Raw genomic sequence first — 27902 nt, forward strand, 5'->3', positions numbered from 1 at the left:
CTCCTCGTCCTCCTCCTCCCCAGGTCCCAGGGTGAGGAAGCACACCCTCCTCCTCCTCCTCCTCCCCAGTATCCGTCACCCCAAAGGGAGGAAGCACACCCTCCTCCTCCTCCTCCTCCTCCTCCCCAGATCCCAGAGCATCCTCCTGTTCTTCCTCCCCAGCTCCCATCACCCCGGCTGAGGCAGCACACCCTCCTCCTCCTCCGCAGGACCCCCGGGTGAGGAAGCACACCCTCCTCCTCCTCCCCAGAGTGAGGAAGCACACCCTCCTCTTCTTCATCTCCGATACCCAGCACCCTGCACACCTTCCTCCTCCTCCTCCTCCCCAGATCCCAGAGCATCCTCCTGTTCTTCCTCCCCAGCTTCCATCACCCCGGGTGAGGCAGCAGACCCTCCTCCTCCTCCTCATCCCCAATATCCATCATCCCTCACACCCTCCTCCTCCTCCTCCCCAGGTCTGAGGAAGCACACCCTCCTCCTCCTCTTCCTCCTCCTCCAGGACCCCCGGGTGAGGAAGCACACCCTCCTCCTCCTCCTCCTCTGCAGGACCCCCGAGTGAGGCAGCACACCCTCCTCCTCCTCCTCTGCAATCTCCAGGACCCCCGGGTGAGGAAGCACACCCTCCTCCTCCTCCTCATCACCAATATCCATCTTCCCTCACACCCTCCTCCTCCTCCAGACCCCCCCGGGTGAGGCAGCACACCCTCCTCCTCCTCCCCAGAGTGAGACAGCAGACCCTCCTCCTCCTCCACAGGACCCCCAGAGTGAGGCCGCAGACCCTCCTCCTCCAGGCCCCCCGGCTGAGGAAGCAGACCCTTCTCCTCCTCCCCCGGCTGAGGAAGCAGACCCTCCTCCTCCTCCTCCTCCCCCAGGACCCCCGGGTGAGGCAGCAGACCCTCCTCCTCATCCCCAATATCCATCATCCCTCACACCCTCCTCCTCCAGGACCCCCGGGTGAGGAAGCAGACCCTCCTCCTCCTCCTCCCCCCCCGGCTGAGGCAGCACACCCTCCTCCTCCTCCAGGACCCCCGGGTGAGGCAGCAGACCCTCCTACTCCCCCAGGACCCCCGGGTGAGGCAGCAGACCCTCCTCCTCCTCCCCCGCGGCCATGGCGGTGCCCGGCCCGGCCGAGGCGCTGCTCGCCGCCGCCTCGTGCCCGGTGTGCCGGGAGCTGTTCCGCGAGCCGGTCTCGCTGCGCTGCGGGCACAACTTCTGCCGGGGCTGCGTGGAGCGCTGCGGGCCGGGCCCCGCGGGGCCGCTCCGCTGCCCGCAGTGCCGGGACGCGGCCCCGGAGCGCGGCCTGAGGCCCAGCCGGGAGCTGGGGCACATCGCGGCCATCGCCCGCGAGCTGCTCCCGGCGCTGCTCCCGGGGCCGCCGCCGCGCCCCGAGTGCCGCCGGCACCGGCAGCCGCTGCGGCTCTTCTGCCGCGAGGAGCGGGCGCTGCTGTGCGCCGAGTGCGCCCGGGAACGGCGGCACCGCCAGCACCGGGAGCTGCCCGCCGAGGAGGCGGCGCGGGAGTACCGGGTGAGAGCCCGGGGGACAGCGGGGGGGACGGGGACAGCGGGATGGGGACAGGGACAGCGGGATGGGGACAGCGGGATGGGGACAGCGGGATGGGGACAGCGGGATGGGGACAGGGACAGCGGGAGTACCGGGTGAGAGCCCGGGAGACAGCGGGATGGGGACAGCGGGATGGGGACAGCGGGAGTACCGGGTGAGAGCCCGGGGGACAGCGGGGGGGACGGGGACAGCGGGATGGGGACAGGGACAGCGGGATGGGGACAGGGACAGCGGGATGGGATGGGGACAGGGACACCGGGAGTACCGGGTGAGAGCCCGGGGGACAGCGGGATGGGGACAGCGGGATGGGGACAGCGGGATGGGGACAGGGACACCGGGAGTACCGGGTGAGAGCCCGGGAGACAGCGGGATGGGGACAGCGGGATGGGGACAGGGACAGCGGGATGGGGACAGGGACACCGGGAGTACCGGGTGAGAGCCCTGGGGACAGCGGGATGGGGACAGCGGGATGGGGACAGCGGGAGTACCGGGTGAGAGCCCGGGGGACAGCGGGATGGGGACAGCGGGACAGGGACAGCGGGATGGGGACAGCGGGATGGGGACAGGGACTGCGGGATGGGGACAGCGGGATGGGGACAGCGGGAGTACCGGGTGAGAGCCCGGGAGACAGCGGGATGGGGACAGGGACTGCGGGATGGGGACAGCGGGATGGGGACAGGGACAGTGGGATGGGGACAGCGGGACAGGGACAGCGGGATGGGGACAGCGGGATGGGGACAGCGGGAGTACCGGGTGAGAGCCCTGGGGACGGCCACGGGACGGGGACAGCCCTGACGGTGCCACCCTGGGGGTGGGGACAGCCGGACAGTGGTGACAGCCAGGGGGTGGTGACAGCCAGGGGTGGTGACAGCCAGGGGTGGTATTATATGGAAATTATTAGTAGTATTAGTACTGAAATTATTTTACGGAAATTATTATTATCATATGGAAATTATCATATTACATGGAAATTATAATTAAATGGAAATTAATAATAGTATCCTATGGAAAATGCTGTTATATGGAAATTATTATTAGTATTAGTATTGAAATTATTAAATGGAAATTATTATTGAAATTGTTATATGGAAATTATTATTGAAATTATTTAATGGAAATTATTGTTAATATTATATGGAAATTACTATTATATGGAACTTATTGAAATTATTTAATGGAAATTATTATTATATGTAACGTATTATTATTGTTATTGGTTTTTTATGAGATTGTTATGAAATTATTTTAGGAAATAGTAATAATAATAATGATAATGATAATGATAATAATAATGATAATAATAATAATAATAAAGGAAATCCTAATAATATATGAAAATTTTATTTTTATGATTATTATATGGAAATAGTATTATTATATGAAAATTATATTTTTATTTATATTTGTATTTTTATTTTTATTTGTATTTCTATTTGTATTTTTATTTGTATTTTTATTTTTATTTGTATTGGTACGAACTCAGCCTCTCCCGTCTCGGGCGAGGGGCGGGTTTTGCTGGCAGGTCGGGTTTTCCCGGAATTCCGCTTTTTCCCCCCAGGAGCAGATCCAGCGGCGGCTCCGGAGCCTGCGGGAGGAGCGGGAGAAATTCCGGGAGAGCCGGAGCGGCGGTGGGCGGAGCCCGCACCTGGTGGGCGGGGCTTCGGGGGGCGGGGCCGGGCTGGGGTCCCTCCCCCGCGCTCATTTTGGGGCCAAACCGCCCGGATTTGGGTCACGTTGGGTTTATCAGCGGGGCTCGGCCGGGGCTGCGCCGGGGAGATAACGGGGGAGGAGGTGAAAGGAAAATTAATGAGCCCCAAAAACCAGGGGTTTGTGCCCAAAATGGGACAGGGAAATAAATCCCCAAAAACCAGCGGTTTGTGCCCAAAATGAGACAGGAAATTAATAAATCCCCAAAAACCAGCGGTTTGTGCCCAAAATGGGACAGGAAATTAATAAATCCCCAAACTCCAGGGATTTGTGCCCAAAATGGGACAGGAAATTAATAAATCCCCAAAAACCAGCGGTTTGTGCCCAAAATGGGACAGGAAATTAATAAATCCCCAAAAACCAGCGGTTTGTGCCCAAAATGAGACAGGACATTAATAAATCACCAAAAACCAGCGGTTTGTGCCCAAAATGGGACAGGAAATTAATAAATCCCCAAAAACCAGGGGTTTGTGCCCAAAAAGGAGACAATCCCAACCCTAAATCTGCATTTTAACTCCTGAAATCCCAACCCCAAATCTGCATTTTAACTCCTGAAAACCCAGCCCTAAATCTGATTTTTCTGCAGGAGAGGATGCATTCCGAGGGCCAGCGGCTGTCTCGGGAGTTCCAGGATAGAACCCAACCCTAAATCTGATTTTTTCCCCCCAGGAGCGGGCTCGGGCCGAGGGCCAGCGGCTGTCCCGGGAGTTCCAGGAGTGAACCCAGCCCTAAATCTGATTTTTCCCCCCAGGACAGAGCTCGGGCCGAGGGCCAGCGGCTCTCCCGGTGTTCCAGGATAGAACCCAGCCCTAAATCTGATTTTTTCCCCCAGGAGCGGGCTCGGGCCGAGGGCCAGCGGCTCTCCCGGGAGTTCCAGGAGTGAACCCAGCCCTAAATCTGATTTTTCCCCCCCAGGAGAGGATGCTGTCCGAGGGCCAGCGGCTGTCCCGGTGTTCCAGGAGTGAACCCAGCCCTAAATCTGATTTTTCCCCCCAGGAGCGGGCTCGGGCCGAGGGCCAGCGGCTCTCCCGGGAGTTCCAGGCGCTGCGGGAGGCGCTGGAGCGGCAGCAGCGGCTGCTGCTGGCGCAGCTGGCGCAGCTGGAGGCGGCCGCGGGCCGGGCGCGGGAGCGGGCGCTGGGGAAGGTCTCGGAGGAGCTGTCGCAGCTGGACACGCTGCTCTGGGAGATGGAGGGGAAATTCCAGCAGCCGCCCGGGCGGTTCCTGCAGGTGGGAGGGGTGGGGAGGGGGATGGAATTCGGAATTCGGCAGCGGAAGGGTCCCCGCGGGAGCTGCCCCGGGGTCACCGGCACCGCCCGGTGGGAGCGAGCGGGGACCACTCTGGGAGAGGGTTCGGGGTGCGTGAGGATGGGAACGCCAGGAACTCCCCGAAACCCCCCAAAAACCCCCAAAAAACACCCCAAAATCCCCCCAGAAAACACACCAAATCTAACCGAATAAATCCTCCCCAAAACCCCAAATCTAGACAGATTATCCCCCAAAATTCCACCCAAAAAACCCCCAAAATCTACCCAAATAAATCCCCCAAAACCCCCCAAAATCTACCCAAATAAATCCCCCAAAACCCCAAAATCTACCCAAATAAATCCCCCCAAAAACCCCAAAATCTACCCAAATGAATCCCCCTAAAAAGTCCAAAATCTACCCAAATAAATCCCCCCAAAAACCCCCAAAAATCTACCCAAATAAATCCCCCAAATGCCCCCAAAATCTACCCAAATAAATCCCCCAAAAAAACCCAAAATCTACCCAAATAAATCCCCCCAAACCCCCCAAAAATCTACCCAAATAAATCCCCCAAAAAACCCCAAAATCTACCCAAATAAATCCCCCAAAAAAACCCCAAAATCTACCCAAATAAATCCCCCAAAACCCCCCAAAATCTACCCAAATAAATCCCCCAAAAAACCCCAAAATCTACTCAAATAAATCCCCCCAAAAACCCCCAAAATCTACCCAAATAAATCCCCCCCAAAAAAACCCAAAATCTACCCAAATAAATCCCCCGAAAAAACCCCAAAATCTACCCAAATGAATCCCCCAAAATCTCCCCCAAAAATCCAAAATCTACCCAAACAATACCCCCAAAAATCCACAAGAATTCCCCCCCACACCAAAATCCCCGAAACCCAAAAAAATCTCCCAAAAAATCCACAAGAATTTTCCAAAAAATTCCCCAAACCCCACTCCAAAAATAAAAAACCTCAAAAACCCCACAAAAATCAGTGAAAAATCACCAAAAAATCACTAAAAAATCACCGAAAAATACCAAAAAATATCAAAAATCCGCAAAAAAATTTTTTAAAAAAATCCCCAAAAAAGTCCAGCCCAAACCAGGCTGGATTTCCCTGATCCCGGGGTTTCAGGGACCTCGAGTCGCTGATGTTTCCCCCTCATCTCCTTCTCCTCCCTCCTCCAGGACATCCAGCAGCTCCTGGACAGGTGAGGCTTCTCCTCCTCCCAGGAAAGGCGGGGAAAACGTTTTAGTTAATATTTTATTTAGTGTTTTATTTTATATTTTATTTAGAATTTAATATTGTATTTAGTTTTTTGATGTCTAATATTTTATTTAATATTTAATTTAGTATTTAATTTAGTATTTTATTTAATATTCTATTTAATTTTTATTTAATACTCTATTTAATATTTAATTAAATGTTTTCTTTAATATTTTATTTAATATTTATTGCTCCTGGGAAAATATTTAATGAGAATAAAATGAACCATCGAATTGGGGGGGGGTGCCCCATTTTTGCCCTTTTTTCCCTCATTTTTTCCCTTTTTCTCCCCATTTTTCCCCTTTTCCCCCCATTTCCCCCCCTTTTTTCCCATTTTCCCCCCTTTTTTCCTCTTTTTTGCCCCTTTCCCTCCTTTTCCCCCCATTTCCTCCATTTCCCCCCCTTTTCTTGCCCGTTTTCCACCCTTTTTTCCCAATTCTACCCTTTCCCCCCATTTTCCCCCCATTTTGTCCCGTTTTCCCCCCTATTTCCCCCCATTTTACCCATTTTTGCCCGTTTTCCCCCGTTTTTTCCCCATTTTATCCTTCCCCCCCCTTTTTGCCCGTTTTCCCCCCTTTTTTCCCCATTTTCCACCATTTTACCCATTTTCCCCCCCTTTTTGCCCGTTTTTCCCCCATTTTACCCATTTCCCCCATTTCCCCCCGTTTTCTCCCCATTTTTGCCCGATTTCCCCCGTTTTTCCCCTTTTTACCCATTTCCCCCCATTTCCCCCCGTATTTTCCCCATTTCTCCCCATTTTTCCCCCATTTTTGCCCGTTTCCCGCATTTTCCCCCATTTCTGCCCGTTTTCCCCCGTTTCCCCCATTTTTGCCTGATTTCCCCCGTTTTTCCCCATTTCCCCCATTTTTGCCCGATTCCCCCCGTTTTTCCCCCCGATTTCCCCCGTTTTTCCCCCATTTTTGCCCGATCCCCCCCGTTTCCCCCCCGTTTTCCCCGTTTTCCCCGTTTTTGCCCGATTTCCCCCGTTTTTGCCCCATTTCCAGCTGCGAGGCGCTGCGGTTCCGCCCTCCGGCCGAGCCGAGCCCGGAGCTGGAGCGGGGCCTGGCGGAGTTCGGGCGGCGCAGCGCGGGGGTCCGGGCGGCCCTCGGGAGGTGCCAGGGTGAGAAATGGGGAAAACGGGGCATTTCGGGGGATTTCTGTCAAAAACGGGGCATTTCGGGGGAAATGGGGCATTTTGGGTCAGATTTGGGGAAACGGGGGATTTCTGGCAGAAATGGGGTTATTTTGGGGGATATCTGTCAGAAATGGGGTTATTTTGGGGGATTTCTGGCAGAAATGGGGTTATTTGAGGGATTTCTGGCAGAAATGGGGTTATTTTGGGGGATTTCTGTCAGAAATGGGGTTATTTGGGGAATTTCTGGCAGAAATGGGGTTTTTTGGGGGATCCTTCTCAGAAATTGGGTTATTTGGGGGATTTCTGGCAGAAATGGGGTTATTTTGGGGGATTTCTGTCAGAAATTGGGTTATTTTGGGGGATTTCTGGCAGAACTGGGATTATTTTGGGGGATTTCTGGCAGAAATGGGGTTTTTTTGAGGGATCCCTGTCAGAAATTGGGTTATTTTGGGGAATTTCTGTCAGAAATGGGGTTTTTTGGGGGATCCTTCGCAGAAAATGTGTTATTTTGGGGGATTTCTGTCAGAAATGGGGTTTTTTGGGGGATTTCTGTCAGAAATTGGGTTATTTGGGGGATATCTGTCAGAAATGGGGTTATTTTGGGGGATCCTTCTCAGAAAATGTGTTATTTTGGGGGATATCTGTCAGAACTGGGGTTATTTTGGGGGATTTCTGGCAGAACTGGGGTTTTTTGGGGAATCCCTGTCAGAAATGGGGTTATTTGGGGGATTTCTGGCAGAAATGGGGTTATTTTGTGAGCTACCTGTCAGAAATGAGGTTATTTGGGGGATCCCTGTCAGAAATTTGGTTATTTTGGGGGATTTCTGTCAGAAATGGGGTCATTTTGGGGAATTTCTGGGGCAAAATGAGTTATTTTGGGGGATCCTTCTCAGAAATGGGGTTATTTGGGGGATTTCTGGCAGAAATGGGGTTTTTTTGAGGGATCCCTGTCAGAAATTGGGTTATTTTGGGGAATTTCTGGCAGAAATTGGGTTATTTTGGGGGATATCTGTCAGAAATGGGGTTATTTGGGAGATTTCTGGCAGAAATGGGGTTATTTTGGGGGATCCTTCTCAGAAATGGGGTTATTTGGGGGATTTCTGGCAGAAAATGGCTTATTTTGGGGGATTTCTGGCAGAAATTGGGTTTTTTTGAGGGATCCCTGTCAGAAATGGGGTTATTTCGGGGGATTTCTGGCAGAAATTGAGTTTTTTTGGGGATACCCCAGAACTATTCCCCTGAGGTTTCCCCCGAGGTATTTCCTGGGCCAAAACCAGCCGGGAATTGCAGAGCAGGGAAATTCCAGCCCAGGTCCCCCCCGAAAATCCGATTTGGGGTGGCGGGTGGGAAAATGGAATCCCGCAGGCCGGGAGAGGACGGAAACGGGATAAATCCGTGAATCCTGGGGTCACTTGGGCTGGGCCGGGGCTGAGGGCGGTTTCTGACCCCTGAAATCTCTCCCCAGACAGCCTCATGTTCCTGCTGCAGGAGCCGGGTGAGTTTGGGGCGGGAAATGCAGATTTTGGGGCTGTGGGAGGGGAGCGGCGCCCTGGCTGCGTGCAAAACCCGAAATAGCCCGAAAAGAGCAATTTTCAGGGGGTTTTCCCCCCTTTTCAGGGGATTTTACCCCTTTTTCAGAAGGGGATTTTCCCCCATTTTTCAGGGGATTTTTTCCCCTTTTCCAGGTGATTTCCCCCATTTTCACAATGCCATTTTCCAGGCGATTTTCCCCCTTTTTCACGTGATTTCCCCCCATTTTCACAAGGCCATTTTCCCCGGTATTTTCCCCCTTTTCCCGGGTATTCCCCCCCATTTTCCAGGTGATTCCCCCCCATTTTCACAAGGCCATTTTCCAGGGTATTTTTTCCCCTTTTCCCGGGTATTTTCCCCCCTTTTCCAGGTGACCCCCCCCACGTTCACAAGGCCATTTTCCGGGGTATTTTTCCCCTTTTCCCGGGTATTTCCCCCCCTTTTCCAGGTGATTCCCCCCCTTTTCCAGGTGATTCCCCCCCTTTTCCAGGTGACCCCCCCATGTTCACAAGGCCATTTTCCAGGGTATTTTTCCCCCTTTTCCCGGGTATTTTTCCCCCTTTTCCCGGGTATTTCCCTTTTCCAGGTGACCCCCCCACGTCCCCAAGGCCATTTCCCACAGCGCTGACCCCTGTCCCTGTCCCGCAGCCGCGCTGACGCTGGACCCCCGCACGGCGCACCCGCACCTGCAGCTCTCCGCGGACGGCCGCGAGGCGCGGGGGCAGCTCCTGCCGCGGGACGTCCCGGACCACCCCGAGCGCTTCGACTTCGAGCCCTGCGTGCTGGCTCGGGGCGGCTTCACCTCGGGCCGCCACTTCTGGGAGGTGGAGGTGGGCCCGGGCGGGGTCTGGGCGCTGGGCGTGGTGCGGGAGTCCTCCCGCAGGAGGGGCGCGCTCCGCCTGAGCCCCGAGGAGGGGGTCTGGGCGCTGCAGGCTTTCCACTCGCTGACCTCGCCCCGCGCCGCGCCGCGCCCGCGCCCGCCGCCGCGCCGGCTCCGCGTCGCGCTGGACTACGAGGGGCGCCGCGTGGCCTTCTTCGGCCACGGCGAGGACGCGCCCCTGCTGGAGTTCACCCGAGCCGCCTTCAACGGCGAGAGGGTCCTGCCCTGGTTCAAGATGGGCGTGGGGGCGCGGCTGCGGGAGGTGGCCCGCGGCCAGCAGCGGGCGGTGTCCCCGCTGGACTGGGTGGGCTTCGGGTTCTCGCTGCGGATCTGCCCCTGAGGAGGGGGCTCAGGGGGCTGAGGGGGGCGGCCCGGGCCAGGTCGCCCCTCGGAGTCCGCAGGGAGCTCTGGGGGGGCTCCGGGGATCGGCCGCGGGTGCCGGGAGGAGCCTCGGGGGCGGAGAGCGTGCGGGGTGTGTGCCTTGGGGTGCCCTCGGCGGGATGAATCCTCCCCATTTCCTCCTTTTCCAGGGTGTTCTTTAATCCAGAATCCTCCCCATTTCCTCCCTTCCCCGAGTGTTCTTTAATCCAGAATCCTCCCCATTTCCTCCCTTCCCCGAGTGTTCTTTAATCCAGAATCCTCCCCATTTCCTCCCCTCCCCGAGTGTTCTTTAATCCAGGGTCCTCCCCATTTCCTCCCTTTCCAGGGTGTTCTTTAATCCAGAATCCTCCCCATTTCCTCCCTTCCCGGGGTGTTTTTTAATCCAGAATCCTCCTCATTTCCTCCTTTTCCCGAGTGTTTTTTAATCCAGAATCCTCCCCATTTCCTCCCCTCCCCGAGTGTTCTTTAATCCAGAATCCTCCTCATTTCCTCCTTTTCCCGGGTGTTTTTCACTCCAGAGTTCTCCCCATTTCCTCCCTTCCCCGAGTGTTCTTTAATCCAGAGTTCTCCCCATTTCCTCCTTTTCCCGGGTGTTTTTGACTCCAGAATCCTCCCCATTTCCTCGCTTTCCCGGGTGTTTTTCACTCCAGAATCCTCCCCATTTCCTCCTTCCCGAGTGTTTTCACTCCCGGCTGTGCCCTGAGCCCTTCTCCCCTCGCTTTGGGGGCCGCTCCCCGTCCCTGCCCACCCTCCTGGCGTTTGTGGTTTCGTTTTTCTCCAGTAAAAGAACGTTTGGTGTTGCAGCCTCCCCTCCCCGCCGGGAGTTCTGTTCCTCTGGGTGAAAATTCAGGAAAATCCGCGCGGGGCGAGGAAACCTCGCTGAGTTTCCTCCTCCCCAGGCGCTCCCACGGACCGCGGAGGGCCAAAACCCCATTTTCACCTGATTAATCCCCAAAAAAGGCTGGGGAGGGACGGGGTGGGACCAGCCCCAGGGCGGGCGCTGCCTCAGCCCCGACACCCGGCACGGGCAGGGGCAGGACGCGAGTTCTGGAACTTTCCGCCGCTTTCAGCGACACGGATTTCCTCAAAACCGCGCGATTTTCTTCCGAGGAATCCAGAAAGAGGAAACGGCGGCCGCGAAACGGCGCCGGTATTGATTCCGGAACCGAGAAGTGAGCCGGGAGCGACGCTGGGCCCGGAAGAACCGGCACGGGATGAGCGCGGACCCCGTGAGGGAGCCCCCTCCCCATCCCCACGGGTCCCGCCGGGATCCCCCCGGGGCGGATCCCGCATCCCTGGGGGCAGATCCCGCATCCCTGAGGGCAGATCCCGCACCCCTGGGGTCAGATCCCGCATCCCTGGGCTCAGATCCCGCATCCCTGGGGGCACCGATCCCGCATCCCTGGGGGCAGATCCCGCACCCCTGGGGGCAGATCCCGCATCCCTGGGGCAGATTCCGCACCCTTGGGGGCGGATCCCGCACCCCTGGGGTCTCAGACCCCGCATCCCTGGGAGCGGATCCCGCATCCCTGGGGGCAGATCCCGCATCCCTCGGGGCTCAGATCCCGCACCCCTCGGGGCAGATCCCGCACCCCTGGGGGCAGATCCCGCACCCCTCGGGGCATCAATCCCGCACCCCTCGGGGCTCAGACCCCGCACCCCTGGGCTCAGACCCCGCACCCCTCGGGTCTCAGATCGCTCTGTCCCGGCACGGCCGGGTCCCTCCCGGTCTCTGATCCCTCCCTTCTTTCCCGGGCCGTGCCAGGCCCGTCCCGCCCGGGCTGGTTCTCCGGGCTCGGCCGCCTCCTCTCCCCGTTCCGAGGCGCCGCCGCCGCTCCGCCGCCCTTTTCCCTCGGGCCCGAGCTCTCGCCGCCGTTTTTGGGTGTTCGCGCCCAGCCCTGCCCTGCCCGCAGCCGCCGGCTCCTCCCCGGCTCCTCCCGGGGCGCTGGAATCGGAATTGGCATCTCCAGAAACCCGCCCGAGCTGGGCGCCCGAGACCCTGCCGCTAAAATTCCACAAAAATTAAAATTGGGGTGATTTGGGGGCAGAGGAGCGGGGCGGAGCAGCCCGAGGGCCGAAAACCTGGAATTCTGGAGAGGAAAAGCCGGGAGAGCTGCGGGGGGAGACCCGGGGCGCGGGCCCAGCCCGGGCGTGGCACGGACTCACCCGGGACAGGCGGGGGAGGATCAAACCCGGCGGGGTCCGGAGCCCTCGGGAGGGAGTTCCAGCCGGGATTCGGCGGTCCGAGCCGCGAGAGGAAGACTCCGAGGAAGGACAGCTGCCCTGGAGGACCTGGTAGGTGCCACCTGCTGACCTCGGGGACCCTTAGGGACACCCCGGCCCCGGGAGCGCTCCTTGGCTGGGGAGGCGCCATTGCCGCGCGATTTGGGCAGAATTTGTCCCGATTGGGGCTGAATTTGTCCGGATTGGGGCAGAATTTGTCCCGATTTAGGCAGAATTTGTCCCGATTGGGGCTGAATTTGTCCCGATTGGGGCAGAATTTGTCCCGATTGGGGCTGAATTTGTCCCGATTGGGGCTGAATTTGTCCGGATTTGGGCAGAATTTGTCCCGATTTGGGCTGAATTTGTCCCGATTGGGGCTGAATTTCACCGGATTGGGACAGAATTTGTCCCGATTTGGGCAGGATTTGACCGGATTGGGGAAGAATTTGTCCGGATTGGGGCAGAATTTGACCGGATTTGAGCAGAATTTGACCGGATTGGGCAGAATTTGACCGGATTGGGGCAGAATTTGACACGATTTCAGCAGGATTTGACAGGATTTGGGCAGAATTTGACCGGATTTGGGAAGAATTTGACCGGATTTAGGCAGAATTTGTCCCGATTAGGACAGAATTTGTCCCGATTGGGGCAGAATTTGACCGGATTGGGGCAGAATTTGACCGGATTTGAGCAGAATTTGACCCGATTTGGGCAGAATTTCCCTCAGTTTGTGATTTAAAAGCCCCGCTCGGGTTTGGGGATGCGAAAGCCGCGAGCCCTGAGCTCCCCTGGCTCGCACAGCTGGAAGATCTGAGAAATGAGCTGGAGAAGAGGCAGGCGAAGAAAAGCGCGGAGGTTTCGCCCCGGGAAGCTCCAGCGCAGGGGCAGGAGGAGAAGAGCCAGCAGCCGGTGAGGGAATTCTCCCGTTCCGGGGGGAAATGCGGGGAAAAAGGGAATTCACCCTCTGAAAATTCTCTTTGCTGCGATCTGAGCCGCCTCTCCTTGCTCTCTCCCCTCTGCAGGACGTGAGGAGCTCCCTCAGCAGGTCTGTGCCCTCCCCGGGAATGTTTTCCGCGAATTCCCCCCGAGGGATGGAGGAGGGAACTCCTCGGAACTCCGCGGGGTCCTTGGGATGCGCTGCTCCGCGGGGATTTGCTCTCCAAAAATCGCAAAATGATTTAGAAGTCGTGGCTCTTCGCTCCAGCCCAAAAATCCCCTGAAATTCTTTCCTTGGTCATTAAAAAAATTAGAAAAAAATAGAAAAAAAATTAGAAAAAAAAAAAAAAGAAAAAAAATAGAAAAAAAATTAGAAAAAAATTAGAAAAAAATTGGGTTTAGGAAAAAAAAGAAAAGGAAATGAATGGCGCAGGGAAATCTGGCCTTTGATCTCCCGGGTTCCCACGGGAAGGGGGAGATGGAATCCCGACATCCCAGCAGCGCCAGCCCTGGCTGCCGGCGGCTCCTGAAACCTCCCTGGCTGGTCTGGGAGGGGTGGGGGGGTTTATTCCATTTCGGGTTTATTTTAGTTCCATTTTAATTCCAGGTGTGGGAAGGTGACTTTCCAGCTGCCCCTGGAGGCGGCGCCGGAGGAGCGAGTTTGTCACTTCTGGAGGAGCAGCGCCCTGAAGGAAACCCTGGGGAAGCTCCAAGGTACCAGAAGGAGACAAAAACTGATTTAAGGCGAATGTGGGGAGAGCTGGGAGAGCCGAGCCGCGCTCCTCCCGTCCCCGATTTACACCGGGAACAGAAACCTTGCAGGGAGAGCGGGAGGCGGAGGAGAGGAAGGGAAAAGGATTTCCCTGGGATGAAAAAAATGAGATCGTTTGAAAATCAGGGTGGCCCAGGGAGGATTCTCATTATTTTATTTTATTTTGGTCTGGAACCAGGGGGAGGGAAGCACAGAGGGATCCCAAAAGTACAAATTAAACAATTAATATTCCAAATAGAGAAAACGCACTTAGAGCTCTGACCCGGCTCTGTCCCCGCAGCCAGCGTCACCCTGGACCCCGACACGGCCCAGAATTTGCCCAAAAACCCCAATATTTTGGTGAGGGAAGCTCAGAGGGATCCCAAAACTACAAATTAAACAAGTAACATTCCAAATAGAGAAAACACACTTAGAGCTCTGACCCGGCTCTGTCCCAGCAGCCAGCGTCACCCGGGACCCCGACACGACCCGGGATTTGCCCAAAAACCCCAAATATTTTGGTGCCCACCCCTGTCAGAGGACGGCAAGAGCGTTTGGTCTAGAAGCAGGGGGAGGGAAGCTCAGAGGGATCCCAAAAGCACAAATTTAACAATTAACACTCCAAACAGACCAAGCCCATTTCCAGCTCTGACCCGGCTCTGTCCCCGCAGCCAGCATCACCCTGGACCCCGACACGGCCCAGGATTTGCCCAAAAACCCCAAAATTTTGATCTCCACCCCGAAGAGCGTTTGGTCTGGAACCAGGGGGAGGGAAGCACAGAGGGATCCCAAAAGCACAAATTAAACAATTAACACTCCAAACAGACCAAGCCCATTTCCAGCTCTGACCCGGCTCTGTCCCCGCAGCCAGCGTCACCCTGGACCCCGACACGGCGCACCCCGAGCTGCGGCTCTCCGAGGACGGGAAGCGCGTCTGGCGCGGCGCCGCTCCCCGCCCGCTCCCGGAGCGCCCCGAGCGCTTCGAGCTCTGGCCCTTCGTGCTGGGCCACCAGGGCTTCGCGGCCGGGCGCCACTGCTGGCACGTGGACGTGGGCGACGGCGGCGACTGGGCCGTGGGGGTGGCCCGCGAGTCGGTGCGTTATTGATCAGAGGCTTGGCTCGTTTCAAGCCGGTATCGAGCAGGGTTTGATTGATTAATGTGGTGAAGGGTGGGCAGCACAGCGCTGGGGGCAGTGGGGGCAGCTCCCCTCCAGCTGCACTCCCATGGTTGGGCTCACAGGTGTTTAGAGGGGACTCCTGAGCTTCCTCAGCGGTTTCTGTTCCAATTTTGACCTCCCAATTCTATACATTATTGTGATTTAGTTTTTCTCAGGATGTCCCAAAAAGGAGTAACCCCCACCCGGATGGTGGTGGTGATTTCTGAAATATTTGTTGGGGTTTCTGCAGGAGTAAAGATGGATCCCACCTGGTGGAGTCCAGCTCCCAGGTGTGGGTCCACCTTTTAATTACAATGACCATAAATCCCATAGCAGTGATGGCCAGCTTCCCTTGGTCAAAACCACAAATCCTTGAGATGACGTTCATCTTCCTTTCTCGAGCTGCTTTTCTCTGTTTTGTTAAGGTGTGAGATAAGCACATTTCCTTTATAGATATTCCAAAGCTCTAGTTTCAAGGATATAAGAAATATTCTTAAATTATACTTCAAAAGAGCTGTTATTGCAGAACTCTTTAAAATCTGACTACAAGCAAAAAGCAACATCCTTAATGCTTTATTTGGAATGCTCCTAAATCAGCCACGGTTAATTGCAAACAAAGATTGGTCCAAAGGCCTTCTGCCATGCTTCACCCTCCTCAGTTTTTATGGGAATTCGCATCCATCCCATTGCTGGACGCCGCACACATCGCAATCCAAACACACACCTTACCTGTACCTGACACCTGACACACCTTTGTGTTTCCCAGGTGCCAAGGAAGGGGCGGCTCAGCCTGGGCCCTGGAGAAGTGGGGCGGGCAGTGCTGTCAATCCCAAACACACACCTTACCTGTCTGTACCTGACACCTGACACACCTTTGTGCTCTGCAGGTGCCGAGGAAGGGGCGGCTCAGCCTGGGCCCTGGAGAAGTGGGGCGGGCAGTGCCATCAATCCCAAACACACACCTTACCTGTACCTGACACACCTTTGCTCTGCAGGTGCCGAGGAAGGGGCGGCTCAGCCTGGGCCCCCAGGGTGGGATCTGGGCCCTGGAGAAGTGGGGCGGGCAATGCCATCAATCCCAAACACACACCTTACCTGTACCTGACACCTGACCCACCTTTGCTCTGCAGGTGCCGAGGAAGGGGCGGCTCAGCCTGGGCCCCCAGGGCGGGATCTGGGCCCTGGAGAAGTGGGGCGGGCAGTGCCATCAATCCCAATCCCAATCACACACCTTACCTGTACCTGACACCTGACACACCTTTGCTCTGCAGGTGCCGAGGAAGGGGCGGCTCAGCCTGGGCCCCCAGGGCGGGATCTGGGCCCTGGAGAAGTGGGGCGGGCAGTGCCATCAATCTCAACCCCAATCACACACCTTACCTGTCTGTACCTGACCCACCTTTGCTCTGCAGGTGCCGAGGAAGGGGCGGCTCAGCCTGGGCCCCCAGGGCGGGATCTGGGCCCTGGAGAAGTGGGGCGGGCAGCTGCGGGCGCTGACGGCGCGCCGGGTGACGCCGGTGGGCGCGCGGGCGCTGCCGCGCCGGGTCAGCGTGCACCTGGACTGCGGCGGCGGCTCCGTGGCCTTCCTGGACGCGCGGGACGGGGAGCTGCTCTTCGCCTTCTCGCGCGCGGCCTTCGGCGGGGAGCGGCTGCGGCCCTGGCTCTGGGTGGTGGGCGCCCGGTCGCAGCTGCGGCTGTGCCCCTGAGCGGGAGGGACCCCCAGGGGAGCAGGGCCTGGGGGTGGGTTTGGCTGGGGTTTGGTTAGGTTGGGGTTAGGCTGGGTTTGGGTTGGGTTTGGGGTGGGTTTGGCTGGGGTTTGGTTAGGTTGGGGTTAGGTTGGGCTGGGGTTAGGTTGGGTTTGGGGTGGGTTAGGCTGGGGTTTGGTTAGGGTTAGGTTGGGTTAGCTGGGTTTCAGGTTTGGGTTTGGGTTTGGGTTGGGTTTGGGTTGGGTTTGGGTTTGGCTGGGGTTTGGTTAGGTAGGGGTTAGGTTGGGGTTAGGTTGGGGTTAGGTTGGGTTTGGGGTGGGTTTGGGGTGGGTTTGGGGTGGGTTTGGGTTGGGTTTGGCTGGGGTTTGGTTTGGTTGGGGTTTGGTTAGGTTGGGGTTAGGTTGGGTTAGCTGGGGTTGGGGTTTGGGTTGGGTTTGGGTTGGGTTTGGGTTTGGGTTGGGTTTAGGTTGGGTTAGCTGGGGTTGGGGTTTGGGTTTGGGTTTGGATTGGGTTTGGGTTTGGGTTTGGGTTGGGTTTGGGTTGGGTTTGGGTTGGGTTTGGGTTTGGGTTGGGTTTAGGTTGGGTTAGCTGGGGTTGGGGTTTGGGTTTGGGTTTGGATTGGGTTTGGGTTTGGGTTTGGGTTGGGTTTGGGTTGGGTTTGGCTGGGGTTTGGTTTGGTTGGGGTTGGGGTTAGGTTGGGGTTAGGTTGGGTTAGCTGGGGTTGGGGTTTGGGTTGGGTTTGGGTTTAGGTTGGATTAATTGGGGTTTGGGTTTGGTTAAGTTGGGTTAGCTGGGGTTTGGGTTTGGGTTAGAGTTTGGGTTTGGGTTTGGGTTTGGGAGTTTGGGTTTGGGTTGGGTTGGATTAGTTGGGGTTTGGGTTTGGGTTAGGTTTAGGGTTAGTGCTGGGGTTTGGGCTATATTAGGGTTAGGGTTAAGTTTAGGGTTAGGTTAGGGTTAAGGTTAGGGTTAGGGTTAGGGTTAGGGTTAGTGTTAATTAAAGTGGTGTGATTTTGCTCTGTGGGTTCCGTGGTTTATATCGTTAATAACTAAAATAAATAATAATAATAATATTTAAAGTGGTGTGATTTTGCTCTGTGGGTTCCGTGGTTCATATCGTTAATAATATAAATAATAAATAAAAATAATAATTAGAGTGGTGTGATTTCGCCCTGTGGGTTCCGTGGTTTATATAATTAATAATTAAAATAATAAATAATAATGACAATTAAAATGTGTGATTTCGCCCTGTGGGTTCCGTGGTTTATATAATTAATAATTAAAATAATAAATAATAATGACAATAAAATGTGTGATTTCGCCCTCCGTGTCCCTCCTGACTGGCCCGTGGCCCCCAGGGAGAAGGGACAGGGACACTCCCGGGGCCACCGGCTGGGGCTTGTGGCTCTTCCAGGCTGCCAACACCCGGAATGGGCTTCAATTAACCAAATTAAATTAACTACACAAATTAAACAAACGGGCTTTAATTAACCAAATTAAATTGAGTAAACAAATGGGGTTTAATTAACCAAATTAAATTAACTACGCAAATTAAACAAATGGGGTTTAATTGCCCAAATTTAATGAAGTAAACAAATTAAACAAATGGGGTTTAATTAACCAAATTCAATGAACTAAGCAAATTAAACGAATGGGCTTTAATTGCCCAAATTAAATGAAGTAAACAAATTAAACAAATGCTCTTTGATCAAACAGAACTCCAGCCCCACACCCAGCAGCAGCGAGCACCAGACAGAAGAAATTAAAAATGCAAAGTTTGGGTTTTTTACTCACGGGGCGGCAGAGGGGAGGGGAGCAGCGGGACCGGGGCGGGGGGACAGAGGCGGCTCCGTCTGCAGCCCCCCGATTTGGGGGTGACACCCGGGGACAGCCCCCCGAGGGAGCCTGCGGAGCGTCTGGGAGAGCCCGAGGGGTGCGGGAGACCCCCGGGACCCACCCGGGGAGCTCAGGGGCACAGGGAGAGCCCCCCGAGGGGCGCTCGGAGCCTGGAGACCCCCTGGGAGAGCCGGGAATGCCGAGAACCCCCGGGACACACCGGGGAGCTCAGGGGCACAGGGACAGCCCCCCGAGGGGTTCCCGGAGCCTGCGGAGCCTCTGGGAGAGCCGGGATTGAGGGAAACCCTCGGGATCCACCCGGGGAGCTCAGGGGCACAGGGACAGCCCCCCGAGGGGTGCTCGGAGCCTGCGGAGCTCCTGGGAGAACCCGAGGGGTGCGGGAGACCCCCGGGACACCCCCGGGGAGCTCAGGGGCACAGGGAGAGCCCCCCGAGGGGTGCTCGGAGCCTGGAGACCCCCTGGGAGAGCCGGGATTGAGGGAAACCCCCGGGACCTGGCACGGCTCAGGGGCACAGGGAGCCCCCGAGGGATGCCTGGAGCCTGGACAGCCCCTGGGAGAGCCCGAGGGGTGCGGGAGACCCCCGGGACCCACCCGGGGAGCTCAGGGGCACAGGGACAGCCCCCCGAGGGGTGCTCGGAGCCTGCGGAGCGTCTGGGAGAGCCCGAGGGATGCGGGAGACCCTCGGGACCCACCCGGGGAGCTCAGGGGCACAGGGAGAGCCCCCCGGGGGGTGCCCGGAGCCTGGAGACCCCCTGGGAGAGCCGGGATTGAGGGAGACCCCCGGGACCTGGCGCGGCTCAGGGGCACAGGGAGAGGCGGGAGCCCTCGCCCCACACCAGGAACCAGGGCCGGACGCTCTGCCCCTCGAAGGAGGCCGCCGGGAAGGCGAAGATCAGGCTCCTCTCATCGGCGTCGAAAAAAGCCACCTGGCCGCGCTCGTAGTCCAGGGCCACCCTCACCCTGCTGGGCGCCCGCCGGGGCCACAGCGGGATGCGCTCCAGGGAGGTGAGCGCCCAGAACTGGCCCTGGCACAGCCCCATGGACCAGAGCTGCCCCTCGGCGCTCCCGGGGGGCTCTGTCCCACTCCTGAGGGTCTCTGCCCCACTCCTGAGGGGCTCTGCCCCACTCCCGGGGGGCTCTGTCCCACTCCCGGGGGGCTCTGTCCCGCTCCCGGGGGGCTCTGTCCCGCTCCTGAGGGGCTCTGCCCCACTCCTGAGGGTCTCCGTCCCTCTCCCGGGGGGCTCTGCCCCGCTCCTGAGGGTCTCTGCCCCACTCCCGGGGGTCTCTGTCCCACTCCCGGGGGGCTCTGCCCCGCTCCTGGGGGGCTCTGCCCCGCTCCTGAGGGTCTCTGCCCCACTCCCGGGGGTCTCTGTCCCACTCCCGGGGGGCTCTGCCCCACTCCCGAGGGGCTCTGCCCCGCTCCCGGGGGTCTCCGCCCCGCTCCCGGGGGTCTCCGTGGCCACCCCCAGCGCCCAGGACCCCGCGGGGGCCACCTGCACGTCCCAGCAGCGCCTCCCGGCCGTGAGGCCCTCGCGGCCCAGCACGGAGGGGTCGGTGCCGGGTTCGGGGTCGGGTCCGTCCCCAGGAGGGTTCCGGGGGCTTTCCCAGCTGACGCTGCTCCCGTCGGGCGCCACGAGCAGCCGGGGGTGGGCAGTGCTGGGGTCCAGCGTCACCGTCACTGCGGCAGAGGGGATTCCGTGCATCCTTCCTCCCTTCCCTCATCCCGCGGGGAGGATTCTCCAGCGCCCCGAGGGGCTTTTCCCCCATTTCCCCTCATTTTCCCCCATTTCCCCTCATCTCCCCCCATTTCCCCTCATCTCCCCCCATTTCCCCTCATTTCCCCTCATTTCCCCTCATTTCTCCTCATTTCCCCTCATTTCCCCCCATTTTTCCCCATTTTTCCCCATTTTCCCGATTTCCCCCCATTTCCCCCCATTTCCCCCCATTTCCCCCCATTTCCCCCCATTTCCCCCCATTTTTCCTCCATTTCCCCCCATTTCCCCCCATTTCCCCCCATTTTTCCCCATTTTTCCCGATTTCCCCCTATTTTTCCCCATTTCCCCCCATTTTTCCCGATTTCCCCTCATTTCCCCCATTTTTCCCCATTTCCCCCCATTTCCCCCCATTTCCCCCCATTTTCCCCCATTTCCCCCATTTTTCCCGATTTCCCCCCAATTTCCCCCCAATTTCCCCTCATTTCCCCCCATTTCCCCTCATTTTCCCCCCCATTTTCCCCCCCATTTTCCCGATTTTCCCCTCATTTCCCCCCATTTCCCCCCATTTTCCCGATTTCCCCTCATTTTTCCCGATTTCCCCCCGTTTTCCCGATTTCCCCCGTTTTTCCCGATTTCCCCCCATTTCCCCATTTTCCCCTCCCGGACTCACTTTTCTCGGGCAGCTCGAAGGCCAGGCTGTCTGACAAAGGGAGAAGCGGAGACCCGGGGTGAGGCAAGTGCGGGAGGAGCGGGAAAAGGGAGGGTGAGAAAACGGGATGGCAATAAAAACCGAACTGCAGTTAAAATAATCGCAATTAAAGTAATTTCGGTTAAAATAATTTCGGGTAAAATAATTTCAGTTAAATAATTGCAGTTAAAATAATTTCGGTTAAATAATTGCAGTTAAAATAATTGCAGTTAAAATAATCGCAGTTAAAATAATTTCAGTTAAAATAATTTCAGCTAAAATAATCACAGTTAAAATAATTTCAGTTAAATAATTGCAGCTAAAATAATTTCAGTTAAAATAATCACAGTTAAATAATTGCAGTTAAATAATTTCAGTTAAATAATCGCAGTTAAAATAATCGCCGTTAAAATAATTTCAGTTAAATAATTTCAGGTAAATAATTTCAGTTAAAATAATCACAGTTAAAATAATCACAGTTAAAATAATTTCAGTTAAAATAATCGCAGTTAAAATAAATTCAGTTAAATAATTGCAGTTAAAATAATTTCAGTTAAAATAATTTCAGTTAAAATAATTTCAGGTAAATAATTTCAGTTAAATAATTTCAGTTAAATAATTTCAGTTAAAATAATTTCAGTTAAAATAATTTCAGGTAAATAATTTCAGGTAAATAATTTCAGTTAAATAATTTCAGTTAAATAATTTCAGTTAAAATAATCTCAGTTAAAATAATCACAGTTAAATAATTTCAGTTAAAATAATTGTAGTTATAATAAATTCAGTTAAATACTGGCAGCGAGATGCAGCACGCTCTCTAAGGGAACAAATACAATTTATGGATGCACTTGTGCACAATAATTATAGAATAAACATATAATAAACATCATCATAATAACACTTATAGGACAGACACGCAATAAACCCGATTTTTACACAAAATAAACCCATTAATTCCACGGCCTCCCGCGGCACCTCGGCAGCTCCTCAGCGTCTCCCCCAGCAGAAGGTTTTCCTCCCTCAAGTGTTGGATTCGCTTTTCCAGCCCGGGGAGAGGCGGCGCGGGCAGCTGCGGGATTTCATCCCCGAGGCTGCAGGAGGAAGGGAGCGGTCTGACCAAAATCCCGAATATTTGGTCTCTAAATGAGGTTAAAGCAGGGATTTGACCAAAATCCCGAATATTCTGGTCTCTAAATGAGGTTAAATCAGGGATTTGACCAAAATCCCGAATATTTTGTCTCTAAATGAGGCCAAATCAGGGATTTGACCAAAATCCCGAATATTTTGTCTCCAAATGAGGCCAAAGCAGGGGTTTGACCAAAATCCCGAATATTTTGTCTCTAAATGAGTCCAAATCAGGGATTTGACCAAAATCCCGAATATTTTGTCTCCAAATGAGGCCAAAGCAGGGGTTTGACCAAAATCCCGAATATTTTGTCTCTAAATGAGTCCAAAGCAGGGATTTGACCAAAATCCCGAATATTTTGTGTCTAAATGAGGTTAAAGCAGGGGTTTGACCAAAATCCCGAATATTCTGGTCTCCAAATGAGGCCAAAGCAGGGATTTGACCAAAATCCCGAATATTTTGTCTCTAAATGAGTCCAAATCAGGGATTTGACCAAAATCCCGAATATTTGGTCTCTAAATGAGGTTAAAGCAGGCATTTGACCAAAATCCCGAATATTTTGGTCTCCAGATGAGTCCAAAGCAGAGATTTGACCAAAATCCCGAATATTTTGTCTCTAAATGAGTCCAAAGCAGGGATTTGACCAAAATCCCGAATATTTTTGTCTCTAAATGAGGCCAAAGCAGGGATTTGACCAAAATCCCGAATATTCTGTTCTCCAGATGAGTCCAAAGCCGGGATTTGGCCAAAATCGCGAATATTTTGTGTCTAAATGAGGTTAAATCAGGGATTTGACCAAAATCGCGAATATTTTGTGTCTAAATGAGGTTAAAGCAGGCATTTGACCAAAATCCCGAATATTTTGGTCTCCAGATGAGTCCAAATCAGGGATTTGACCAAAATCCCGAATATTTTGTCTCTAAATGAGTCCAAAGCCGGGGTTTGACCAAAATCCCGAATATTTTGTCTCTAAATGAGGCCAAATCAGGGATTTGACCAAAATCCCGAATATTTTGTCTCTAAATGAGGCCAAATCAGGGGTTTGACCAAAATCCCGAATATTCTGGTCTCTAAATGAGGTTAAATCAGGGATTTGACCAAAATCCCGAATATTCTGGTCTCTAAATGAGGTTAAATCAGGGGTTTGACCAAAATCCCGAATATTCTGGTCTCTAAATGAAGCCAAAGCAGGGATTTGACCAAAATCCCGAATATTCTGGTCTCTAAATGAAGCCAAAGCAGGGATTTGACCAAAATCCCGAATATTTTGTCTCTAAATGAAGCCAAAGCAGGGGTTCGACCAAAATCCTGAATATTTTGTCTCCAAATGAGTCCAAAGCAGGGATTTGACCAAAATCCCGAATATTTTGTCTCCAGATGAGTCCAAAGCAGGGATTTGACCAAAATCCCGAATATTTTGTCTCTAAATGAGGCCAAATCAGGGATTTGACCAAAATCCCGAATATTTTGTCTCTAAATGAGTCCAAATCAGGGATTTGACCAAAATCCCGATTATTTCGTCTCCAGATGAGGCCAGACCCGGGATCCGGCCCCTGGCCCGGCCGGGGCGGGAGGAGGAGCTCAGGAAGCCCCGCCCGTACCTGCTCAAGGTGCTGTTGATGTCCTGGGGGGGACAAAGGGGACACGGCACCCGGTGAGTCGCTCACACTGGAAGAGATTTCCTGGGCCCATCGAGTCCAACCAGCGGGAACCCCCCGGGGCTGGGGGTCCGGGGCGGGACCACAGGGTGGTCCGGGCTGCAGGGACCCCCACACCAGCCCGCTCTGGGCTGCTCCAAACCCGCTCCGGAGCCGGGGCAGGGTCTCGCTGTCACCTGCAGGAAGGTCCTGGCCGGCTGCCGGCACTTCTCCTCCAGCTGCTGCACGCGGCTGTCCAGCCGGGAGATCTCCTCCGTCAGGCTCGTCACCTTTTCCTCCTGCTCCTGGGCGATGTCGCTCTCCAGGCGCCGCAGCCGGGCCAGGAGGCGGCCGCAGAGCTCGTCCAGGCAGAGGCGCAGCCCCTGGAAGCGGGACAGGACCCGCCGCCGCTCGGCCTCGGTCTGCTCCTGCGGGCGGGACAGCGGGGAGGGCAGGGGGAGTCCAGGCCGCTCCCTGCAGAGGGACCCCCGCCCCTCTGAATCCGTCGGGAGACCCCCCCGCCCCGCCGCTCCCAAGCATTTACCAAATACTCCCAGTTTCTCCTCATTTCAGCCTCCCGGCACTGCAGGAGTTTGTCCCTGGCGTCCTTCAGGGTTTGCAGCCGCGCCTGGATTTGTTCCTGAGGGAGGGAAAAACAAAAATCCGGGTTTTTTGGGGATGGGGGCGGCCTCAAAGCCTCACTCTGGGCAGGAGCCTGGAGCGGGGGGGTGTCGTTCCGCGCCGGGAGAGCATTGCCGCTCTTTTTGCCCACATTCCTGCAGATTTAGGGATGGGCAGGTGTCCGCTGGAGCTGGAATTCCGCGGCAGGGAGGAGGAGGAGGAGGAGGAGGAGGAGGAGGAGGAGGAGGAGGAGGAGGAGGAGGAAGACCCCGCTCCCTCCAGGCTCGGCGGAGAACAGAGAGAGCAGAAGCAGCGGAGCGTGTCCCGTCCCTTTGCAGGGTCTGGGGGCACGGGGGGCAATCCCGGGGGGCATTTCTGGCTGGAAGCCGCCCCCTGTACCTCGTAGTCCCGCACGGCCTCCGGCAGCGGCAGCACGGTGTGGGCGCGGTGCGCCCGCGACTCGCGGCAGATCGCGCACAGCAGAGCTCCGTCCTCCTTGCAGAAAACCTCCAGCGGCTCCCGGTGCTTCTGGCAGCCTTCCTCCTCCTCCTCCTCCTCGACGCCCAGCGCTTCCCCGCGGCTCAGGCGCCGGGCGATCTCCAGCACCCGCTCCAGCTCGCGGCTCGGGCGGAGGCTCCGCTGCGGGGCCGTGTCCCGGCAGCGCGGGCAGGCGAATTCCGCCGTGGGCCACTCCCAGCAGCGCTCGATGCACGGGCGGCAGAAGTGGTGGCCGCAGTGGATGGACACGGGCTCCCGGAAATATTCCCGGCAGATGGGGCAGCAGGCCTCGCCCGGGAGCTCGGCCATGGCTCCGCGGGGCTGCCGCAGCCGCCGCCGCCGCTTTCGGTTCCCCCCGCACCGGGGGAGGCGTCGCCTTCCTGCCCCCGCCGGGCTGAGGATGGAGGGTGGGAGGTGGCCAAAATCCTCCAGACTGGCCCCAAACTCCTGGTCCCACGTGGGGCTGAGGATGGAGAGTGCGGGGTGGCCAAAATCCTCCAGATTGGACCCAAACTCCTGGTCCCGCGTGGGGCTGAGGATGGAGGCTGGGAGGTGGCCAAAATCCTCCAGATTGGCCCCAAATTCCTGGTCCCGCGTGGGGCTGAGGATGGAGAGTGCGGGGTGGCCAAAATCCTCCAGATTGGCCCCAAACTCCTGGTCCCGCGTGGGGCTGAGGATGGAGGGTGGGAGGTGGCCAAAATCCTCCCGATTGGACCCAAACTCCTGGTCCCGCGTGGGGCTGAGGATGGAGAGTGCGGGGTGGCCAAAATCCTCCCGATTGGACCCAAACTCCTGGTCCCGCGTGGGGCTGAGGATGGAGAGTGGGAGGTGGCCAAAATCCTCCCGATTGGACCCAAACTCCTGGTCCCGCGTGGGGCTGAGGATGGAGAGTGCGGGGTGGCCAAAATCCTCCAGATTGGACCCGAACTCCTGGTCCCGCGTGGGGCTGAGGATGGAGGGTTGGAGGTGGCCAAAATCCTCCCGATTGGGCCCAAACTCCTGGTCCCTCCCGCGTGGGGCTGAGGATGGAGAGTGCGGGGTGGCCAAAATCCTCCAGATTGGCCCCAAACTCCTGGTCCTGGGTGGGGCTGAGGATGGAGGGTTGGAGGTGGCCAAAATCCTCCTGATTGGACCCAAACTCCTGGTCCCGCGTGGGGCTGAGGATGGAGGGTGGGAGGTGGCCAAAATCCTCTAGATTGGCCCCAAACTCCTGGTCCTGGGTGGGGCTGAGGATGGAGGGTGCAGGGTGGCCAAAATCCTCCTGATTGGACCCAAACTCCTGGTCCCGCGTGGGGCTGAGGATGGAGGGTGGGAGGTGGCCAAAATCCTCCTGATTGGACCCAAACTCCTGGTCCCACGTGTGGCTGAGGATGGAGGGTGGGAGGTGGCCAAAATCCTCCAGACTGGCCCCAAACTCCTGGTCCCGGGTGGGGCTGAGGATGGAGGGTGGGAGGTGGCCAAAATCCTCCAGATTGGCCCCAAACTCCTGGTCCCGCGTGGAACTCCCGGGATCCACAGTTCGATGAGGAGCAGGGTTTGGGAAGGGGGGTCCGGAGGGTGAGACCCCCATGGAAAGGGGATAGGAAAAAGGGGGGGTCCCGAGGGTGAGACCCCCATGGAAAGGGGGTGGGAATGGGGCCCCGCTCCCACCTCGTGCACCCCAAATTTTGGCTGGTCGCCGAGGGGATTCCCCGGGCTCTGATGGCTGCGACCCCCGAGGTCCGCATGCATCGGGCTGGAACCTCCCGCCCTTGTCCTTCAAGATTTTTGTTTTTAATTTAAAATTATGTTTTTGGGAGTTTTTATTGAGGTATTTTTTCCCTGAAGCGGCGCGGAAAGGAGGCGGGTTGCTCCCAGCCCTGGATCTACCCGCACCTCCAAGCAATTGAGCCAAATCCTGCAGGAAACCTTGGATTACCGATTTTCTTCCCTCGGGCACTGAGCAAATCTCTCCTTGGCCGTCAAACCCGAGCCTCCAGCTCCCTCTTGAGCCCACGGCCGGCGAGAATTCCCCGCGGCTGAGCCCGGAAAATCACCGATTTCACGGATAATCGAGGAGGGAAATCGCTTGGAAAGGGGATCCTGATCCATCCCATCAACCTTAGCCCCAGATTAACCAAAAAAAAACCAAAAAGAGAGAAAAAAAAAAGGTGTTTTGAGCGCGAAGCCGCCCCCCAGGTTTCAGTCTGAATGTTCCGAGCACCGGAAAACCCGGAACCCCCGAAAAACTTCAGCACAGAATTAACGGCGGGGAGTTTTGGACCGATTTCCTAAACAAAAAAACCCAAAAAACCCCAAAAAAACCAAAAAACCATCGCTTCGGTTCCGGCCCCGAGTTCCGGTGGCTTCTGCGCTTGGGGGGCTCCGGAGTCACCGCGGTGGTCCGGGGGGGCTCGTGGAAAAAAGGAGAGTTAAAAATAGGAAGGTCTGTGGTCAGCCCCGAGCCGTGAGAGAGGCGATTTCCTGTGCAAAAGGAGAAGTGAAAGGAACAATAAAAGAATTTTTGAATTTTGGCGCTCGAGGCTGCTCGCACGGCTGGGGGCGATGGGGTCGGGACTTTAGGAACGCTGAACATCGGGAATGAGAATCCCAGGATGAGCCAAAACTGCTCCAAGCTCTGTCCCCACGGCCCTGCCCTTCAATTAACACACGGGGGGTGACTCAATAAATTAAACTCGCGGGTAAATTGAATTTATCGATGAGTAAATTTAAAATGAATACATGGAAAGCAGCGAAACCAGGCTGGTTCCTGGTTCGCGCCTCAAGGGAGGCGGGGGCAGCCTCTCGCTTTGCCTGGGTGTTTTTTGGGGGAGAAAGGAGTGGAAAAGGGGCTGCAGGTGGATTCCAACCCAGCCGGGAAATGATGAATGAAGTTTAATTTCCATTTATTCTCCTTCCAACCCGCTGCCAGCCCGGTGGGAGGGAGGAGTCTCTGTCTCTCTCCGGCTCGGCATCGGCTGCACCCGGTGCCAAACCCGGGATTAGACCCGGTGCCAAACTAGCTGGTGCCAAACCCGGGATTAGAGCCGGTGTCAAACCCGGTGACAAACCCGGTATTAGACCCCGTGCCAAACGACCCGGTGTCAAACCCGGTATTAGACCCGGTGCCAAACGAGCCGGTGCCAAACGAGCCGGTGCCAAACCCGGGATTAGAGCCGGTGTCAAACCCGGTGCCAAACCCGGTATTAGCCCTGGTGCTAAACCCGGTGCCAAACCCGGGATTAGGGCCGGTGTCAAACCCAGTATCAAAACCGGTGTTAGACCCGGTGTCAAACCAGCCGC

The 27902-nt window shown here is 55.9% G+C and overlaps 3 protein-coding genes and 1 long non-coding RNA gene across 4 annotated transcripts; 3 read left to right on the forward strand and 1 right to left on the reverse strand.

Annotated features, from left to right (window-relative positions):
• Positions 1 to 250: 250 nt before the first annotated feature.
• On the forward strand, positions 251 to 10526 carry LOC132322649 (E3 ubiquitin-protein ligase TRIM11-like). The gene is made up of 9 exons (XM_059837331.1): positions 251 to 377; positions 456 to 606; positions 755 to 1525; positions 3120 to 3209; positions 4265 to 4495; positions 5706 to 5728; positions 6789 to 6904; positions 8385 to 8414; positions 9098 to 10526. Exons 3-9 carry the CDS (start codon positions 1109 to 1111, stop codon positions 9667 to 9669), a joined length of 1479 nt encoding a protein of 492 aa, XP_059693314.1. The 5' UTR covers positions 251 to 377; positions 456 to 606; positions 755 to 1108; the 3' UTR covers positions 9670 to 10526.
• Positions 10527 to 11737: 1211 nt separating this feature from the next.
• On the forward strand, positions 11738 to 16501 carry LOC132322635 (butyrophilin subfamily 1 member A1-like; the record flags this gene model as incomplete). The annotated part of the gene is made up of 6 exons (XM_059837313.1): positions 11738 to 12005; positions 12676 to 12842; positions 12956 to 12978; positions 13477 to 13583; positions 14488 to 14714; positions 16187 to 16501. Coding segments are annotated over 6 exons (1086 nt in total), but the record flags the coding sequence as incomplete, so codon positions are not given.
• An 856-nt stretch (positions 16502 to 17357) lies between these two features.
• On the forward strand, positions 17358 to 17711 carry LOC132322651 (uncharacterized). Its single transcript, XR_009485152.1, has 2 exons — positions 17358 to 17415; positions 17451 to 17711. It is a non-coding gene; the product is annotated as an uncharacterized LOC132322651 (long non-coding RNA).
• Positions 17712 to 18120: 409 nt separating this feature from the next.
• LOC132322647 (E3 ubiquitin-protein ligase TRIM7-like) lies at positions 18121 to 25111 on the reverse strand. Its single transcript, XM_059837330.1, has 7 exons — positions 24522 to 25111; positions 24046 to 24141; positions 23699 to 23929; positions 23466 to 23488; positions 21714 to 21829; positions 20721 to 20750; positions 18121 to 20013 (listed from the first exon to the last, which is right to left on the reverse strand). The coding sequence occupies exons 1-7, from the start codon at positions 24927 to 24929 to the stop codon at positions 19133 to 19135; spliced, it is 1785 nt and encodes a 594-aa protein (XP_059693313.1). The 5' UTR covers positions 24930 to 25111; the 3' UTR covers positions 18121 to 19132.
• Positions 25112 to 27902: the final 2791 nt, after the last annotated feature.

This window comes from Haemorhous mexicanus, assembly GCF_027477595.1.
Source record: "Haemorhous mexicanus isolate bHaeMex1 chromosome 32 unlocalized genomic scaffold, bHaeMex1.pri SUPER_32_unloc_1, whole genome shotgun sequence".
NCBI lineage: Eukaryota > Metazoa > Chordata > Aves > Passeriformes > Fringillidae > Haemorhous > Haemorhous mexicanus.

Excerpts from the sequence above, each read along its gene's own strand:
- LOC132322647 (XM_059837330.1), bottom strand. The coding sequence starts at position 24,929 with ATGGCCGAGCTCCCGGGCGAGGCCTGCTGCCCCATCTGCCGGGAATAT. Across the intron at positions 23,930-24,045 it reads GGAGAAACTGGGAGTATTTG|GAGCAGACCGAGGCCGAGCG; the intron begins GTAAATGCTTGG and ends TCCCGCCCGCAG. Across the intron at positions 21,830-23,465 it reads ATCAACAGCACCTTGAGCAG|CCTCGGGGATGAAATCCCGC; the intron begins GTACGGGCGGGG and ends TTCCTCCTGCAG.
- LOC132322649 (XM_059837331.1), top strand. The coding sequence starts at position 1,109 with ATGGCGGTGCCCGGCCCGGCCGAGGCGCTGCTCGCCGCCGCCTCGTGC. Across the intron at positions 5,729-6,788 it reads ATCCAGCAGCTCCTGGACAG|CTGCGAGGCGCTGCGGTTCC; the intron begins GTGAGGCTTCTC and ends CCCCATTTCCAG. Across the intron at positions 6,905-8,384 it reads GGCCCTCGGGAGGTGCCAGG|ACAGCCTCATGTTCCTGCTG; the intron begins GTGAGAAATGGG and ends ATCTCTCCCCAG.